At 41.3% G+C, this 19,087-nt stretch overlaps 1 protein-coding gene across 4 annotated transcripts in view; it reads left to right on the forward strand.

Annotated features, from left to right (window-relative positions):
• Window positions 1–19,087, forward strand: part of Ocln (occludin) — a 56,306-nt gene that overhangs the window by 11,763 nt on the left and 25,456 nt on the right. For 3 of the 4 annotated variants that reach the window (XM_006982710.4, XM_016001280.3, XM_016001281.3), the window contains exons 3-4: window positions 547–1,222; window positions 5,574–5,735. In XM_006982710.4, coding sequence (XP_006982772.1) covers window positions 547–1,222; window positions 5,574–5,735 — 838 coding nt within the window. The remainder of the gene's footprint in view (window positions 1–546; window positions 1,223–5,573; window positions 5,736–19,087) is intronic. The other variant, XM_076552191.1, reaches the window with a different exon arrangement.

Raw genomic sequence — 19,087 nt, forward strand, 5'->3', positions numbered from 1 at the left:
TCTCACCATACTACTTCTCGTATTCCCCCCTTTCTCTTCTAACGCACACCCACCTCTTCACTGCCAATGTGGAAAGCCCAGAGGCAAAAGGTAGACAGGATAATTTAAGTTAAGGAAAGCTGGCAAGAAACAAGCCAAGCTAAGGCCGGGCAATCATAATTAAGAATAAGTCTCTGCTGGGCAGTGGTGGCGCACACTTTTAATCCCAGCACTCGGGAGGCAGAGCCAGGTGGATCTCTGTGAGTTCGAGGCCAGCCTGGTCTACAGAGCGAGCTCCAGGACAGGCACCAGAACTGCACAGAGAAACCCTGTCTCAGAAAACAAAACAAACAAACAAAAAACAAAACAAAAAGCCCTCCATATGTGATTTATTTGGGAGCTGGGTGGCGGACCGCCCAAAAGACCAAAACCAACCAACAACGCAGACTTGTTCTACAGAATCAGCTGCCCCTTTACTCTTCAGAGGGACATTTGAAGTAGTTTCATCTGTGTGGCTAATTTTATTCGAAGCACTTTTAACTTCGGGTCTTTTTATTTCCCTTTTAGCAAACCCAATCATTATGCACCAAGCAATGATGTGTATGGTGGGGAAATGCACGTTCGGCCAATGCTCTCCCAGCCAGCATACTCCTTTTACCCAGAAGATGAAATTCTTCACTTCTACAAATGGACATCACCTCCAGGAGTGATTCGGATCCTGTCTATGCTCATTATTGTGATGTGCATCGCCATATTTGCCTGTGTGGCTTCCACACTTGCTTGGGACAGAGGCTATGGAACTGGCATCTTTGGAGGTAGCCTAGGCTACCCTTATGGAGGAAGTGGCTTTGGTGGCTATGGAAGTGGCTATGGCTATGGTTATGGCTATGGTTATGGCTATGGAGGGTATACAGATCCAAGAGCAGCCAAAGGTTTCCTGTTGGCCATGGCAGCCTTTTGCTTCATTGCCTCCTTGGTAATATTTGTTACCAGTGTTGTAAGAGCCGGAATGTCTAGAACAAGAAGATATTACTTGATTGTGATCATAGTCAGCGTTATCCTGGGCATCATGGTGTTTATTGCAACCATCGTGTATATAATGGGAGTCAACCCAACTGCCCAGGCTTCTGGATCTATGTACGGTTCACAAATATACGCCCTCTGCAGTCAGTTCTACACTGGAGCTACTGGACTCTACGTGGATCAGTATTTGTATCACTACTGTGTGGTGGATCCCCAGGAGGTATGAGTAGTTTTTGTTCTTTTCCACACCCCATCCTTCTCTCTGTAAGATTAGAGATACTCAACTAGAGTATGTAGACATTCAGCTAGAACAGTCAGTCTGGGAACATTTAAAAAAAATATGTCAAGGCCCTACTTTTAATTATGTCATAATGTTGGGGGAGGTACTGGATGTCATTGTTAAGCCATAATTAAGATTCCATATATTTCTACCTATTTAAAGAATACCTCAGTGGCTTGTTATGTCATCACAGAATTGTGTAAGCATCCCTACAGTTGTGGAACATTTTCACTGTCTCCTGAGGAAACATCTGTGTCCATTAGCATTTGCTCACCATTTTCTTAACCCACTCTGGGCAGCCACTAATCTTCCTTCTAGGTTTGCCTGTTCTCTGGTATTTTATAAATTTTCACAATGTATGGTCCCTTATGATTGGAATCTTTCACTTAGCATGATAATTTTTTTTTTTAAGGTTTATCTGTGTTTTTATCATGTATAAGTCCTTTATTTCTTTTTACAGATGAATGATTTAAGAATGTGTGTCACATTTTATTTACCTATCAGTTGATGAACATTTAAGGCTGTTCCCACATTACCTGTTACTTATGTTGTTGCGATCCTTGGTGTACAAGTTGTCGTGTGACTCTTCATATCTCTTGGATTGCGAGTATGCCTGTAGGTAGAATTGATGAGCCGTGTGTGGTTCTGGCTTTTCCAGGTACTGTCAATTTTCCAAAGAGGTTGAGCCATTTTGCAGTCTCTCCAAAGATGTACCAGGGTCCTAACCATCCTGCTTCCTCACTGGTGCTTGTCATTGTCTGTCTGTCTGTCTGATTTTAATCCTGCTAATGGGCATGGAATGGTACTTCATTGTAGGTGGCTTTTTGGGTGTGTTTGTTTGTTTTTTTTAAATAGGGTTTTGCTTTGTATCCCAGGCTGTCCTTGAACTCACAGCAGTCCTACTTAGCATTCTGAGTGCCTTAATTTTAGGGGTGCTCCTATGCCCTGCTTGTATTTTGATTTGTTTTTCCTTGATAGCCATTGGTACTGAGCATATATATATATATATATATATATATATATATATATATGACATTTATCATCATTGAATATTCAGAATCTTCTTTTAAAATTGGCCTGTTTTAAGTCTTTATGATCTTATGAATGATTTGTAAATATTTGTTATTTTCCTAGCTCCCTCCCACCCCCCCCCCTTTTTTTTTTCCAAGACGGTTTCTCTGTGGCTTTGGAGCCTGTCCTGGACTAGCTCTGTAGACCAGGCTTGCCTTGAACTCACAGAGATCCACCTAGCTCTGCCTCCTGAGTGCTGGGGATTACAGGCGTGCGCCACCACTGCCCGGTGATCCCCTTTTAAGTTTATTTTTTTGATGGTATTCTTTACACAAAACTTTTTAGTTTTGATAGACTCTCATTTGTCTGATTTTTCTTTTGTTTTTGTTTTTGGTGTCTTATCAAAGAAAGTGAATATTCTCCATAAAAGTTGCTTTTTCTTTTTAATTATTTCTCCTCTTTGGAGCCAAGGTCTTACTGTATAGCCCACGCTGGCCTGTAAATTGTGATCCTCAGCTTTTTGAGTGCTGTAATTACAGGCATATGAACCACCTTCCCACGTCCATTAAATTTTCTCCATGCCAGTGTCAAAATGAGTTGACTGTATGGGTAATGGTCATAGCTCATTGGTGGAAAGCTTGCTTATTGTTCACAAGGCCTTGGGTCTGGAGATTGGGATTGGAGATGGTTCAGTGGCTAAAATGCTTGCACAATCATGAGGACTTGAGTTTCTGGATCCCCAGACCTATGCAAGAACCCCAAGCATGGTGGGTGTACACATGTAACCCCAGTGCTGATAGGGCAAAAATAGGCAGCTCCCAGGGGTTCAAGGGCCAGCCAGTCTAGGTGAAATGTCAAGCTCCAGTTCACTGAGAGACTGCTTCTCAATGAAGAGTGATAGAGGAAGATACCTGCTGTTGACCTTGGACCTCCTCTCATGGATAGGCATGTACACCTAGAGGCCAGTATTCCGGTGTGCACACAACACACAAGGAGTGCAGTCTTGCATACTCTTGCATGCCACACACACACACACACACACACACACACACACACACACACACACACACATATAATTGTGTGTCATAAATGTGAACATTTATTTTTGGAGTCTCATTTGATCCCATATATATTTCTGTCCTTACACTTCCATACTCCACTGTCTTTTTTATTTTATTTAATATTATGATAAGTTTGGATTGTGAAGTACAGATTCTCTAACTTTGCTCAAAATTATTTTGACTAGATTCTGTGTTTCTTGCATTTCCATCTGATTTTTAGTATTATCCTTTAGGATAGCCCTAGTGCATGGTAGAATAAGTTTTAATTTTTTGCAAGCCACCTGCTAGGACTTTGAAGAGTTGCCCCAAATCTATAGATCAATTTCAGGGAATTTTTTGATCAATGCAATTGTAAGTCTTCTTTTTTCCTTTCCTTTCCTTTTTTTTTTTTTTTTTTGGTGGGGGGAGGGGTGGTGGTGGATTTTTCAAAGGAGGGTTTCTCTGTAGCCCTGGCTGTCCTGGAGCTCACTTTGTAGACCAGGTTGGCCTTGAACTCACAGAGATCCACCTGCCTCTGCCTCCCAAGTGCTGGGATTAAAGACGTGTGCAACCAGTGCCCAGCGAAATTGTAAATCTTCTAATCAGTGAACATAGAGTATCTTTCCATTTCTTTCATGAATTTGGTAATTTCCAGCGTCTTGGTGCTTTTTTGTCCAGGTGATTCCATGTGTTCCGGGGTGGGGTGGGGGGGTGTAAAACCCTACCTTAGGAAACCGTGAGTCACCTTAATTACAATAAACCACTGATGCTGCCGTGGCTGCTGCTGCTTTTTTCTCTTCTTGACTCAGGAATTCTCATTTCTTTTTCCCGAATGAGTCACTCTTTTGGGTTGGACTCTCTCCACTGTCTGCCTGTCTTTATTTTGAAGGTGGAGTGTTTTCCTTGCCGGTGTAGGTTTTCGGAGCCTTGCTGAGACTGTTTAGGCCTGTCTGTGGTGAGGACTGAGAACTGGTAGAATCGGTGTGCCTATCTCACCACACTACCATCCCTTGTAATCCTCTGGCTACTTGAAACCTATGTTCTTTGAAAACAGATGTCACTGTGAGGTAGACAGCGGGAAGGAGAGCCTACTGTTACCCATGAGGAGATGACCGGTACTGGCCTCGTATTCGAGTGTGCCCAGGTCAGTGTGCCACCTAATACATCTGCCAGGCACTGATGAGCCGAGCCATCAAGGGGAGGAGGCTTCCTTGTCACAAGGCATTGAAGACAGAGGAACTTGCTAGATCAAAGGAGTCATTCGTCCATTTGCTCTAATGTATAGGTTGGCTAGATTCATATCGTTCTCATTTATGTTAAGACAGATCCCCTGTGGCCCAGCTTACATACAGTGTAAAAAGAGTTGTTGCCAAGCATGCGTCGCGAACAGGGTTATAGGCGTGATTGAATATCTAAAGCTACTTCTGAAATTGGCATTTTTCAAACTCTTTAGAAGTGAGACATTGAGGCTGGGCATATGTCTATAATCTTAGCCCTGGGGAGGTATAGGCGGGAAGACCAAGAGGTTAAGGTCATCTTCAGCTACACAGAGAGTTGGAGGCTGGTCTCGGCTGTCTCAAACCAAACAAACAAACAAACAAAAAACATTGCCCCTTGTTCGGTGGTGGCACAAGCCTTTAATCCCAGCACTCGGGAGGCAGAGCCACGTGGATCTCTGTGAGTTCATGGACAGTCTGATCTACAGAGTGAGATCCAGGACAGGCACCAAAACTACATAGAGAAACCCTGTCTCGAAAAACAAACAAACAAACAAACAAACAAACAACCCCCCAACCCCCCCCCCAAAAAAAAACCCAAAACAAAACAAAACAAAAAAAAACCACCACCAACAAAAAAAAAACCCATTGATGTCATTACTTTGCTGGCTGTCTTCACTTATTTATAAAAATATGGCAGCTACAGTGGCGCACATGATCCAGAACTCATTTCCTGTGGCTCTGAAGTGAGGTGCGCACAGTTCTACCTTTAAGCAGAGTTTGAGCACGGAATCACTTGGTGTGTGTCCAGGCACGCTTTGCATATGTTTTGCTAGCTTTAGCCCAGTTGGTGAGGTTAGTTTTTATGAGAGGACTAATCTGTGGCAAGTTATTTTAGTTTTGCACCCATGAAACCGCAAGTACTCAGGCCCTTTGGTAAGGGTTTTTTTTTAGCTCCTAGAAGGTGGATTTCAATTAAAGCAAATAAAGTTAATTATGCCAATATCTTTCCTCTCCTTTTAGGCTATAGCCATTGTCCTGGGCTTCATGATTATCGTGGCTTTTGCTTTAATCGTTTTTTTTGCTGTGAAAACCCGAAGGAAGATGGACCGGTATGACAAATCCAATATTCTGTGGGATAAAGAACATGTGTATGACGAGCAGCCCCCCAATGTGGAAGAGTGGGTAAGTGCAAACAAAACGAAACACTTTTAACCTTTTATAAAACGTCCGGTGTCTGTCCCTACTTTTCTTCGTGCTTCGTTAAACTTCACACTTAGCGTTATCGTGTTTGTACATTGCATAAAGTGTCTGTTTTTCCTTCGGATTTTTGAAAGGTGGGTAAATGGAAATCGCTCTATTAAGGGGTGATATTGTTTCTGTTTTCAGGGAGTAGATCCAGACTCTGGAAGGAATACCCACTAGGAAGTCACAGAGAAAGCTTGGCCTTTGCAGAGTGCAAGCCCCCCCACCCCCACCTCTTTTATTTTTTTGCTTTTACTGTTTTGGAGACAACACTGTTGCTCCCAGGATGGGATCAGCTGGGGTCAAGATTGGCAGAGGCGCCAGGCGGTGGTGGCGGCGCTCGCCTTTAATCCCAGCACTCAGGAGGCAGAGCCAGGCAGATCTCAGAGTTTGAGGCCAGCCTGGGCTACAGAGTGAGTTCCAGGACAGCCTCCAAAGCTACACAGAGAGATCCTGTTTCAAAAAACAAACAAACAAATATTACCAGGCTTTCTATGTGATGTTACTTTCTGAAAGCCTAGGAAGTCGGTCTTTAAAAATATCTGAGCAAGCAAGTGCTGTGTGTGTGTGTGTGTGTGTGTGTGTGTGTGTGTGTGAACTCCTTTAACCCCAGCACTCTGGAGGCAGAGACAGGCAGATCTCTGTGACTGACTCGTTTGAAATGCAGCTGTAGAAACTTTTTTTTCCTACTTTTTCTTTAATATTTTTCTTCAGTACTGGGGACTGAACCCAGGGCCTCATGCTTTCGTGCTAGGCAAGCTTGTAGATGTAACCAATCGTATTATTAAAATAAGAAACACAGAGCCAAGGTAAAAGAGAAAAGCCGAGAGGTCAGAGCTCAGAGATAAAATCTTACCTCCTGCAGTGCTCCTAGCTTCCCCGAGAGAGGGAGGTACTTCCTGTGTCCCTGTTTAAATATTCTTTCTGTTCTGCCTTCTCATTGGTTGTAAACCCAACCACATGACTGCCTCATCACTGCCTGTAAGTACCGCCCTCCAGGTCTTAAAGGCGTATGTCTCCAATACTGGCTGTATCCCTGAACACACAGAAATCTACCTAGCTCTTCTAACCACCACGCTTTTACTATGGCTCTAATAGCTCTGACCCCAGGGCAACTTTATTTATTAACATAAAATTAAAATAACATTTCAGTACAAATAAAATATCACCACATTTCCCCTTTTCTATTTTAATAAAAAGAAAAAAGGCAAAAGGTTATAACTAACAAAAGAAAAACTATATACAAAAGTACAATAACTATATACAATATATACAAGTAACAAATACCTAAACGATGTCTAGTCCATTTGTATTTGACAAATCAGAGAAAATAATTCCCTTATCTATCCTATTTTAGTAAGTTCAAAATGTATCTAATTCACTTTCTATCCTAATTAATCTTCAACTATAACTAACTAATCTTCAACTCCCTCAGAGACCCAAGAAGGAAATAATATTAGCTAACAAAAATAAAAACAAGAAGTGCACAAAAGCAACTTCCAAAAATTTTGTGAGTTGACAGAAACAGCCAGCTGCCTGGACAGTCACCTGAGGTTTCTCCACAGTGTTGGGGCATCATCTTCAGCCTATAGGCTTATCGTATCTGACAGACTCATTTGTGAAGTAGGTTGTACACAAGGTCAACAGTTCAACCTCACATTGGGTGAGAGCAGTCCATGTACCAGAAACACCTGAATTCCACTAGTGTCATGTCATGATTCAGGATTTTAAATTCTGGAAATTGTTGATGGTTTTTTAATTCAGCTGTCCATTCTTCTTGGCTGTGTATATATGGCTTCATCTAAGCATCCCCTTCTCCACATCCCTCTATTAAATGCCAGTCTACTATTGAGAGGCGTGAGCTTTCAGTTGCTGTTCCATTGCACAACAGAAGCCATCGGCCCACTGCCTGTTCAGCTGCCTTCGAAGAAAAGGACACTGTACCTTTTCCAGATTGTGAAGGCGACTTCAGGGATGGTGCCATATTGTCCTGGCCTCAGAAGATGCCTTTTGATAAAGCCATAACCACACTTGTTTTGGCAGGAATTGGTAGTCCTTTGTTTCGTGTTCTGTCTGTCCATTTTGTCCTGTTGATACGAGGATACTTTGTTGTCCAGTGGCTAACTTTTGCCACAATGAAAATTAACTCCATATGCAGTTTCTTCAATGCCCATATTTTCTCTGAAGTAGATTGGTACTGCCAGGAGCCGACATGTCTCAAAAAAGAAAAATTTCTAAGTTATTAAAACATTTTAAATGCCATATTCTGTAGATCTCTGAAGGGTTTGAAGATGACCTGTCTAAAATACATCTGCTCAATTTTTAAAACATATCTAATATGACTACAATTTCTATTGTAATGTCTAACTACTAACTTTCATTTCTTTATATCCTAATAGTTGGTAATAATGTAAAGTATTTAAAACTAGTAATTGTCTTTTTCTTTTCTTTTCTTTCTTTCTTTTTTTTTTTTTTTTTTTTTTAAAAACAAGAACCTTAAATCTAATCTCCTTTGCTTAGCCTTTTTCCTAACCCTTGACAACTTGTAACCAACCCCCCTAAACAAATGAAAATTATCCCAGACCCAAAACCCATTAAAAGAACCAAAAAACCACCCGCCCCACACCACTTCTTTGGCAATGTGGGTGTCATATTCTTAAAATTGCTTCCTGCTGGGTATGGGTGAAGTTATCTTTATCCTGAAAGAAAAATTTAGGTTAATTGTCAAATTCTAGGAAAGGTAACTATATCCTTCATTATTATCCAGTCTGTGTATAATGCCAAAGTTCAGGGTTTATCTCAAGTCCTTATTCAAGTAGTCTCTGAGACTGGATCATCTCAGCTAGTCATCTCAAAATTGTTCTGAGCACCTTGTAGTTCAAAGCTGATCTGTAGATGATGTTTGTCAGCTTAGTGATATTATTATTGTCCACGTGGAATTGTTGTTGTTGTGGGGCCCCATCTTCTTTCCGGAGACTTCAGTTGATGTTAGGCCTGGCCGTGATTTCCTGCAGAAAACTGATAAGAGACTCGAACACAAAGACATATATATGCAGCTAATTGAAGCCTTTTTTCTAGAATTAGTTAGTACTCTATATGACCATTCATATCTTAACAAAGTTTAAAATGTATATATATATATAAATCTTGTAAATTTTGATATAAAATTTATACTTTAAGAAAAGTTTAAAGAATCAGAATAGAATCAAAGAGTTGAGATTAGTAATAGAATAGTCCCTTAATTAATTTGGCTTTTGTCCTGTCCCATAGCAGAAAATGGCTCTTTTATTCTGGCATGATACAGGGAGTTTGTATTTTCATTTTAACAACATGCTTGAGTTTAAAGAAGGAGAGAGCCATTCTCCAACTCCAAAGTCAGCTTTAAATTTTAATTGAACTGGGACTATTAGAAAACCAATAGTGTTAAATCTTTAGAGAAAAGCAGAAACAAACATTTAAGAAGACTTAAATTTTTTAGATAATATATACCCATATGCCATATACTCCCATATACTCTGTTTCCTGGGATAGATGATTTGTCCCTTTTCTTCAGTTGTCTCATTTGTCTTGTGTCCTTCAGATTCCTTAACCTTCATTCTCCTAAAAGACAAAAACAAAAACCTTCCCCCAAGACTAATTTTGGGGATGTTCCTTTTTGGCAAGTTATTATCTGATTAAATGAAAAGACATGTGTTACAGGTACAAGTTAGTTTAAATTGGATGTTCATGCTGGTTGATGAACTATCACCTCCTCTAATTAAGAGGTTTCTCTTGTTCAAATCGAACCTTTATCAATTTTGATGGTACCCACAGCTTATCTTCTCCTGTAGAAACAAAAGCAAAACCTCGTCCCCAACGTAATACATACCCTGGCTTCCATTCTGAGGTCAGCACATCCTTAAAGTATATAGGCTGATTTAATTCTGTAGTTTTTTTCTATTACCCAATGTCTCTCTGCAGCTGTTGTTCCTTTCTCATTGGCATTCAGAAAATTCAAAGTTAATAGAGCATTATGCAGTCTATTTCTGGGGGTTTTTGTTACTCCTTTCTGTTTATTTAGCATATCCTTTAGAGTTCTGTTTGACCTTTCTATAACTGCTTGACCTGTAGGATTATGTGGTATACCTGTAATATGCTTTATATTGTAATAAGCAAAAAACTGTTTCATTTTAACAGAGACATATGATGGAGCATTGTCAGTTTTGATTTGTGCAGGTATACCCATAATGGCCATAACTTCTAGCAAATGAGTGATTACAGAATCAGCTTTTTCAGAACTCAAAGCAGTTGCCCATTGAAATCCTGAATAAGTATCGATAGTGTGGTGTACATATTTCAGTTTTCCAAATTCTGCAAAGTGAAACACGTCCATCTGCCAGATTTCATTCCTCTGAGTACCCTTTGGGTTACATCCTGCTGGTAATGGTGTTTGATTATAGAAGGAACAAGTAGGACATTTCTTTACTATTTCTTTGGCTTGTTGCCAGGTTATGGAAAAATCCTTTTTTAAACCTTTACTATTGACATGATGTTTTTTATGAAAGTCTGAGGCCTCCAGCACATTTCCTATCAATAATTTATCAATCTCATCATTGCCTTGTGCTAGAGGGCCTGGCAGACCAGTATGAGATCGGATGTGAGTTATATATAAAGGATGACTCCTTTTCCTGATTGTATCTTGTAATTGAATAAATAGTGAAGTTAATTCTGAAGCATCAGGGATAAATTCTACAGTCTCAATATGTAATACCACTCTTTCAGCATACTGAGAGTCAGTTACTATGTTGAGAGGTTCTGAAAAATCCATTAATACCAACAGAATAGCATACAATTCTGATTTTTGCACTGAATTATAAGGACTTTGTACCACTTTACTTAAATTTTCTGATTTGTAACCTGCCTTTCCTTGTTTGTTGGCATCTGTATAAAATGTACGAACTCCAGATATGGGTTTTTGCCGTACAATTCGAGGCAAGATCCAATCAGCTCTCTTTATAAAATCAATTCTGTTGCTTTTGGGATATTTGCTGTTAATTTCTCCCAAAAAATTACTGCAAGCTCTTTGCCAAGGTTCACTTTCTGTCCATAATTTTTCAATGTCCTCCTTAGTTAAAGGTACGACAATTTCTGCTGGGTCTATTCCTGCTAATTGACGAAGTCTCAATTTTCCTTTCCAAATCAAGTCAGAGATTTTTTCCCCATAAGTTTTTAATTTTTTATTTGGTTTATTTGGTAAAAATATCCATTCCAATATAATATCTTCCCTCTGCATTAATATTCCAGTAGGGGAATGCCTAGAGGGTAAAATAACCAGAATGCAATCCAGCTTTGGATCAATACGATCCACGTGCCCTTCATGTACTTTCTTTTCTACCAAGGCCAATTCTTTCTCAGCTTCAGGTGATAATTCTCTTGGACTATTTAAGTCCTTGTCACCTTCTAAGGTTTTGAACAAATTAGTCAGTTCATCATTTTTTACCCCAACAATAGTTCGTAGATGAGAAATATCTCCAAATAATCTTTGAAAGTCATTAAGAGTCTGTAGTCTATCTCTCCTAATTTGCACCTTTTGGGGTCTAATTTTTTGTAGCTCTATTTTATATCCTAAATAATTAATAGAATCTCCTCTTTGTATTTTTTCAGGAGCAATTTGTAATCCCCAGCAAGGCAAAATTTTCTTTACTTCTTCAAACATTCTTTCTAAAGTATCTGCATTTGAGTCAGCTAGTAAAATATCATCCATATAATGATAAATTATAGATTTAGGAAATTTTTTACGTATCACTTCCAATGGCTGTTGTACAAAATATTGGCACAGAGTTGGGCTATTTAACATTCCCTGTGGGAGGACCCTCCATTGAAATCTTTTAACCGGTTGAGAATTATTATAAGTAGGCACTGTGAAAGCAAATCTTTCTCTGTCTTTTTCTTGTAAGGGTATTGAAAAGAAACAGTCTTTTAAATCAATAACTATGAGAGGCCATCCTTTTGGTAACAGAGTAGGCAAAGGAATTCCAGATTGTAGAGAGCCCATCGGCTGAATTACTTTGTTAATTGCTCTAAGGTCTGTTACCATTCTCCATTTACCAGATTTCTTTTTAATAACAAATACAGGAGAATTCCAAGGGCTGGTTGACTGTTCAATATGCTGAGCATTTAACTGTTCTTCTACCAGCTCTTCTAAAGCCTGGAGTTTCTCTGTTGTTAAAGGCCATTGCTGAACCCATACAGGCTTGTCTGTTAACCATTTTAAAGGTAGAGCTGTTGGTATTTTTGGAAGATTATCAGTTGTTGTGCCCTGTTCTTGTATAATATGGATGGCTGGTGACCACTCAAAATAATGCCTTCTAATATTTCTCTCAGAAACATGTGCTAGTTTATGATTTGTTTCTGAGATTGGAGGGATTTTAATCTGAGTATTCCATTGTTGCAACAAGTCTCGACCCCACAGGTTCATAGCTATGTTAGCGACATATGGTTTTAATTTTCCTCTCTGTCCTTCTGGACCTATACATTCCAGCCATCTTGCACTCTGTTTCACTCCAGATAATGTCCCAATTCCTAACAGTTGAACGTTTACCTCCTGAAGAGGCCAAGCTGGATGCCAAAATTCTGGTGCAATTATGGTAATGTCCGCACCTGTGTCTACCAGACCAGACAACAAAACACCATTTATTTTTATCGTTAATTTTGGTCTCTGTTCATTAATAGAAGTTTGCCAAAAAATTTTCTTTATGTTTTCTCCTGAATTTTCTATTCTCTCTTTTTCATCATCCTGACCAGCCTGATTTATTCCAATAGTCATTTGGTTATTTAATCGCTCAGAGCAGGGATTTCCTCTACAGCTGCAGGAAAGGTTTGAACTGGTTTTGCTATGGGGGCCTGCATGAGGCCCCTCCGGGAGTTTCCCGAAAACTGAGGCAAAGGATTACCCTGTCTGTCCTTTGTTGATCTACATTCGTTGGTCCAGTGTTTTCCCTTACCACACCTTCTGCATACTCCAGAAGGAAGGGGCATTCTGTTGCCATTGTTCCTTGAAGAAACATTGCTTCTAGGAATGACCTGTTTACAGTCCCTTTTAAAATGTCCTTGCTTTCCACACCCAAAACATCTAACACTCCTCAAACCTTTTGAAATTACTTCTCCTACCCACGTATCATGCTCATCAACCTCAACATTAATTGTTTCTCTAATCCAATCTTCCAAAGGTGCAGATCTTGCCCTTAACGGCCTGATTATTCTTTTGCATGCTGCATTCGCATTCTCAAATGCCAAAGCTTCAATTATTGCCTTACTAGCTTCTGATCCTGAGACCATTCTGTTTACTGCTGAAGCCAGTCTTTCTAAAAAATCTGTGAAAGATTCTTTTGGGCCTTGCATAACCTTTGTGAATGACTCAGGTTTTTTTCCTGGTTCATCAACTCTGTCCCATGCATTCAAGGCTGCCATTCGACATAAAATTACGGTTTGAACATCATATAAACATTGTGTTTGTATTGAAGCATATTGGCCTTCTCCAATAAGCTGATCCTGACAAACTTGTATTCCTTTATCCCTCCATTGTGTTTCTACGTTTCTAGCTTCCTCCTTAAACCACGTTAGAAACTGAAGTCTCTGGCTGGGTTCTAGAACAGCTTGTGCAAGGTCCCGCCAGTCCTGTGGTATAATCCTATTATATGTTGACCAAGAGTTTAACATTTGCTTTACATATGGGGAATGCATGCCATAAGATACTATTGCCTCCTTAAACCTTTTAAAATCCATCAGTTCAATTGGAGCCCAGATATTTTGTGTAGCCATTTGATCAGGCATCTGCTGTACGGTTACAGGATAAATTAAGGATGACTGTGTGAAAACAGGCTTTCTTTCTGTAACCTTATGATCCAAACTTGAACCAACTTCACTGTTAAAATTAACAGGTTTTTCTAAAGCTGTTATCCTGGCACTTAAATCGACTATCTTTTTAAATAGTAAAATGAGAATAAGCATGGTGATTAACTGCATAATTCCCATAATACTAATCTTTTCATATAGTTGTTCCATTGTCAGACTGCCTAAAATTTCAAACAAAACCCAATTTTCTTCCAATGTACACAGAAAACCCATTTTTTTTTAAATGTGGAAAAAATTTGTCGTTTAAATAGTTTCCTTTATGACTTACCAAATCTGGGTAGAACAGTAGAAATCCGAGCGAATTTCAAAACAGCCACCTAGAGTCCTAGGTGTAAATCCAGAGAGAGAGAGAGAGAGAGAGAGAGAGAGAGAGAGAGAGAGAGAGAGAGAGACAGACAGACAGACAGAAACAGAGAGACAGAGAGAAAGCAAGAGAGAAAGCGAAAGCGAAAGTGAAAGTGAAAGTGAAAGCGAAGGGGTAGCCGGCTAAAGCTTAAAGCCAGCCACTTGTTCCCTCTTGAGCCGAGTCAAGGCTTGGCTTTACAGCCAGGGGCCCTGTTTAGCAGGGCAGGCCTGAGCTGTTTGTAGCACTGGCTTTAAGCAAGCAGCTCACAGTCCAGCCTGAGCCCAAGCAGACCTGGGCCGGGGCTAGGGAGCCGGCTGCTCCGGCTAGGGAGCCGGCCCCAAGCAGTTTTTAATGGATTCTTGTCACGTTGGGCGCCAGATGTAGATGTAACCAATCGTATTATTAAAATAAGAAACACAGAGCCAAGGTAAAAGAGAAAAGCCGAGAGGTCAGAGCTCAGAGATAAAATCTTACCTCCTGCAGTGCTCCTAGCTTCCCCGAGAGAGGGAGGTACTTCCTGTGTCCCTGTTTAAATATTCTTTCTGTTCTGCCTTCTCATTGGTTGTAAACCCAACCACATGACTGCCTCATCACTGCCTGTAAGTACCGCCCTCCAGGTCTTAAAGGCGTATGTCTCCAATACTGGCTGTATCCCTGAACACACAGAAATCTACCTAGCTCTTCTAACCACCACGCTCTTACTATGGCTCTAATAGCTCTGACCCCAGGGCAACTTTATTTATTAACATAAAATTAAAATAACATTTCAGTACAAATAAAATATCACCACACAAGCTGTTTGCCACTGAACCTTATCCCTAGGTTTTTGGGCTTGCTTCCTTTTTTGATCTTTGTAAATTTGTATGTAGTGAGTTGTATGTGCGCTTCTGCTTGTGAGTGCAGGCATGTGCCCTTGTCATGGGTCTGTGTGGATGTCAGAGGACATCCTCCTTGTTTGAGCCGGGGTGTCTTTGTACTGCACTTGCCAGGCCAGCTTGCCCGGGGGTAGGGGGGTGGGGGAGTGGGGGAGGGGAATTTTCCTGGGATTCTCCTGTCTGCCTCCATCTTACCTTAGATTCCAGACTCCGATTCCAGACTTGCTACTGCAGCTGGCTTTTATCTGGGTTCTGGGGACCTAAACTTACACGCTCATACTTCCAAGGCAAGGGCTTTACCCATTAAGTCATCTCCCCACACTCCTGTACTTCCTGTTTTTTTTGAGATAATATCTCCTTAATTTGCCCAGGTTGGACCTGAACTCATTCTGTAATCTAAGCAAGTCTCCCAAGTAGCCTGGATCCCAGGCCTTTACCACCAACTCTGGCTCTAGCCAGATTGATTTCTTGCCATGAAAATTAACTGGGAATACTGGACTCTGGTTGACTCTCGGGTAGTGTTGTTGTGGCCACTGATAATGGGGTGTAGGAGGGCTTCTAAAGAACTGTTGGTTATTGGTAAACTAAAGTCCCCTTTAGCTCTAGCATTCTATTTTTATTTTAATTTTTATTTTTTAGGTTCTCTGAGACAGGGTTTCTCTGTCTAGCTTTCTTTGGCACCTGTCCTGAAGCTCTCTCTGTAGACCAGGCTGGCCTCGAACTCACAGAGATCTGCCTGCCTCTGCCTCCTGAGTGCTGGGATTAAAGGCGTGTGCCACCACTGCCTGGCAGCTCTAGCATTCTAAGTGCCAGAGTTTTTAGGAAATCTACAAGATTAGATAGAACTATTTCTAGCTAGTGAGAGAAAAAAAGTTAAAAACCCATGTTCAGAGAGCCAGAAAGGGAGTGACTTATCTGCTAAGCCATGGGTGCTAACTCTGTCTTCTGTAGGAAGTCACATCCTCTGTGAAGTCTGAGGCTGCCTCAGAGGGAGTATTTTCTTTCTATCTTTAGCTCCTGGCGATGGAGTAGGTCAGTCCATGGCGGACTATGAAGTCAATGTTTTGCTGAGAGTTTCTGGGTGTGTCGGTTTTCACTGGCTGTCGGATTTGTTTACTTAAGGTTTCGAGAGGGCTTTAAAACAATAAATAAATAAGCCAGCTCAAGGGAGACCAGCACCAGTAACATCAGAGTCACAGTGACCTTTAGCCTCTCACCTGATTGACTGTCAGGAAGGTTTAATCAGTTCTGGGTGTGTTTGATAACTTGGCAACAGGTGGTAACTCGTGGAAGTGGTGATGAAGTGAAGGGTGGTTCTTTAAGAGGCAGTGCTTTGGGCTGGTAGCATAGCTCAGTGGTAGACTATCTGCCTAACATGAAGAAGGCCCTGGGTTCAACCCCCAGCCCAATATATAACCATAAAAAGGTATTATTTTGTATGTAGTACCGTATAAGTGACTTGGGTATTTTAGTCTCAAGTGATTTGTTTTTTCTTCTAATCTTCCTTTGCCTACCCAAGCTCATTCCTTTGAACTCGGTTACACATTTCAGATCAACCCCAGATGCAGCCTTTGGCTCCCAGTTCTCTGCTCTTCTGTGCATTTCTCCTCCAGCAGCTTTCACTCTGCCCTCGGGCCGCTGCGGGGGAGATGCACCTCGGCATGGGAAGTGCAGCAGCCTTTGTCCTCTTGACCTTAACAAAATATAACTACTTATGCAGAGCGTGGATCAGAATTTGACTTTTATTCATGCTTGGGGCCTTGAGTTAAGTCTCCAGTGCTGGAGGAAATGGGGGAGCTTAGTATTTGTGGAGTGTTAAAACAAAGGACTTCTTGTATATTTACTGGTCGGGTGGGGACGGGACTAAAGTGAGTGTTATTCACTATGGCCTGCACATTGGGATAGGTCTGAAAATGTATTACCATTCTGAATCTTGCCATGCCTTCTGGTTTAGGATCAGTCTCCATTCCCTAAATCCTGTTGCATATCTATGGGAACATTTGCAAACTTTTTTTTTTCCCTTTGCTTTTTCGAGACAGGGTTTCTCTGTGTAGCTTTGCGCCTTTCCTAGAGCTCACTCTGTAGCCCAGGCTGGCCTCGAGCATAGGAAACCTCAAAGCCCACCCCACAGTGACACCCTTCCTCCAACAAGGCCACACCCACTCCAACAAAGGCACACCTCCTAATAGTGCCTCTCCCTATAAGATTATGGGGGCCAGTTACATTCAGACACCACACTTTGAAGTGCTGTTTTCCAGTGTTTGAAGGGGTTTGTTGTTTTTGTTTTCTGCAATTCTAGGAATGGAATCCAGTGCCTTGTGCATGCTAGAAAGGCACGTTGCAGCTGGACGGTAATGGCAGTCCTATCACTTGGGAGGCAGAGGCAGGTGGGTCTCTGAGTTTGAGGCCAGCCTGGTCTATAGAGTGAGTTCCAGGATAGCCAGGGCTACACAGAGAAACCCTGTCTCGATAAAAACAAAAACAAACAAACAAAATTAATGTATGATAATGTATCTGTCCATATACTGTCTTGGTCACTGTTCTATTGCTGTGAAGGGATGCCATGACCAAGGCAACTCTTATAAAAGAAAAAAGCATTTAATTGGTGGCTTGCAGTTTCAGTTTAGTCCATTACCAGCATGGCAAAGTGTAGCTCGAGTTTTCCTGCCTGGCCCACAGTCAGGACAAATCTCTCTCACCCGCCAGTCCCGCAGCTGCTCAGACCCAACCAAGTAAACACAGAGACTTACATTGCTTACAAACTGTATGGCCATAGCAGGCTTCTTGCTAACTGTTCTTATAGCTTAAATTAATCCATTTCCATAAATCTATACCTTGCCACATGGCTCGTGGCTGACATCTTCACATGCAGCTTGTCATGGTGGCGGCTGGCAGTGTCTCTGACTCAGCATTCCACTTCCCAGAATTCTTCTCCTCCTTGTCCCACCTATACTTCCTCCTGCCTGACTACTGGCCAATCAGTGTTTTATTTACTAACCAATCAGAGCAACGCATTTGCCATACAGAACATCCCACAGCAGCAGAGAGCGTGGCGGCACTCATGGTGCTGGAACAGTAGCTGAGAGTCACATCCTGATCCGCAGGCCGAGAGTGAGAGACTGGGCCTGGGGTGGGCTTCTGAAACCTCAAAGCCCACCCTCAGTGACACACCTCCTCCAGAAAGGCCACATCTCTAATCCTTCTAATCTTCTCCCATGGCTCTGCTCCCCGATGGCTAAGCATTCAAATATATGAGCCTTCTGGGGGCCATGCTTATTTAAACCACCCCACTCAGAGTAAGTATAAAACTTAACTGTTCACCTGAAGACTTTAGTCATTAGATATCAAGAAATTGCCAATTTATATCACTTGTGAATTGTTTGACCATGGGATTTAATTTCTACACATTTACTTTTTTTTCCTTTCTGATTTTTAATTAATTCTTTAAAGATTAAAATATAAATTACATCATTTTCCCCTTTCTCTTTTCTCTGCTCGTTCATGTGTATTCCCCATACCTACACTTTTGCTGGTGGCATTCTCTTTGTGACATCATTAAGCCAAGCCTGGTTCTTTTGTTGCTCTTAGGTTTTGTCAGTGTGGGGAATTTTAAATACTGACTCTTGTTTGTGACAATTTGTAATACTTAGTATAAAAGGGATAAAGTTTTTCGAGGTGCGGTGGTACATACCTTTAATCTCACTCAGCACACTGGAGGCAGAGGCAAGGTGAACTCTGTGAGTTCGAGCCAGCCTGGTCATCCAGGACATCCAGGGCTGCATAGTGAGACCCTGTCTCTAAAAACCAAAAACAAGCAAATTAACGAATGTACTTTTATCTGTGTGCGTGCAAAAGTGTGTGTGTGTGTGTGTGTGTGTGTGTGTGTGTGTGAGTGAGTGAGTGAGTGTGTGAGTCACTCGGGACTGTGGAGGTTATAAGAGGGCATTGGATGCAGGTGCTGGGCATGGAGCTCAAATTCCCTGGAAGAGCAGGAAGTGCTCATAACTACAGAGTCTCTGCAACCCTTGTACTGCATTTTCTTTATTCATTCACTAGTTGATAGAGTTGTAGGTTATTTGCATTTCTTTAAAAACATTTTACTATAATTTTTTTATGTGTCTGGGTGTTTTGCCTGCGTGTGTGGCTGTGCACCGTACGCATGCCTAGTGCCTGCAGAG

This window comes from Peromyscus maniculatus, chromosome 15 (assembly GCF_049852395.1).
Source record: "Peromyscus maniculatus bairdii isolate BWxNUB_F1_BW_parent chromosome 15, HU_Pman_BW_mat_3.1, whole genome shotgun sequence".
In the NCBI taxonomy this organism is placed as follows: Eukaryota; Metazoa; Chordata; class Mammalia; order Rodentia; family Cricetidae; genus Peromyscus; species Peromyscus maniculatus.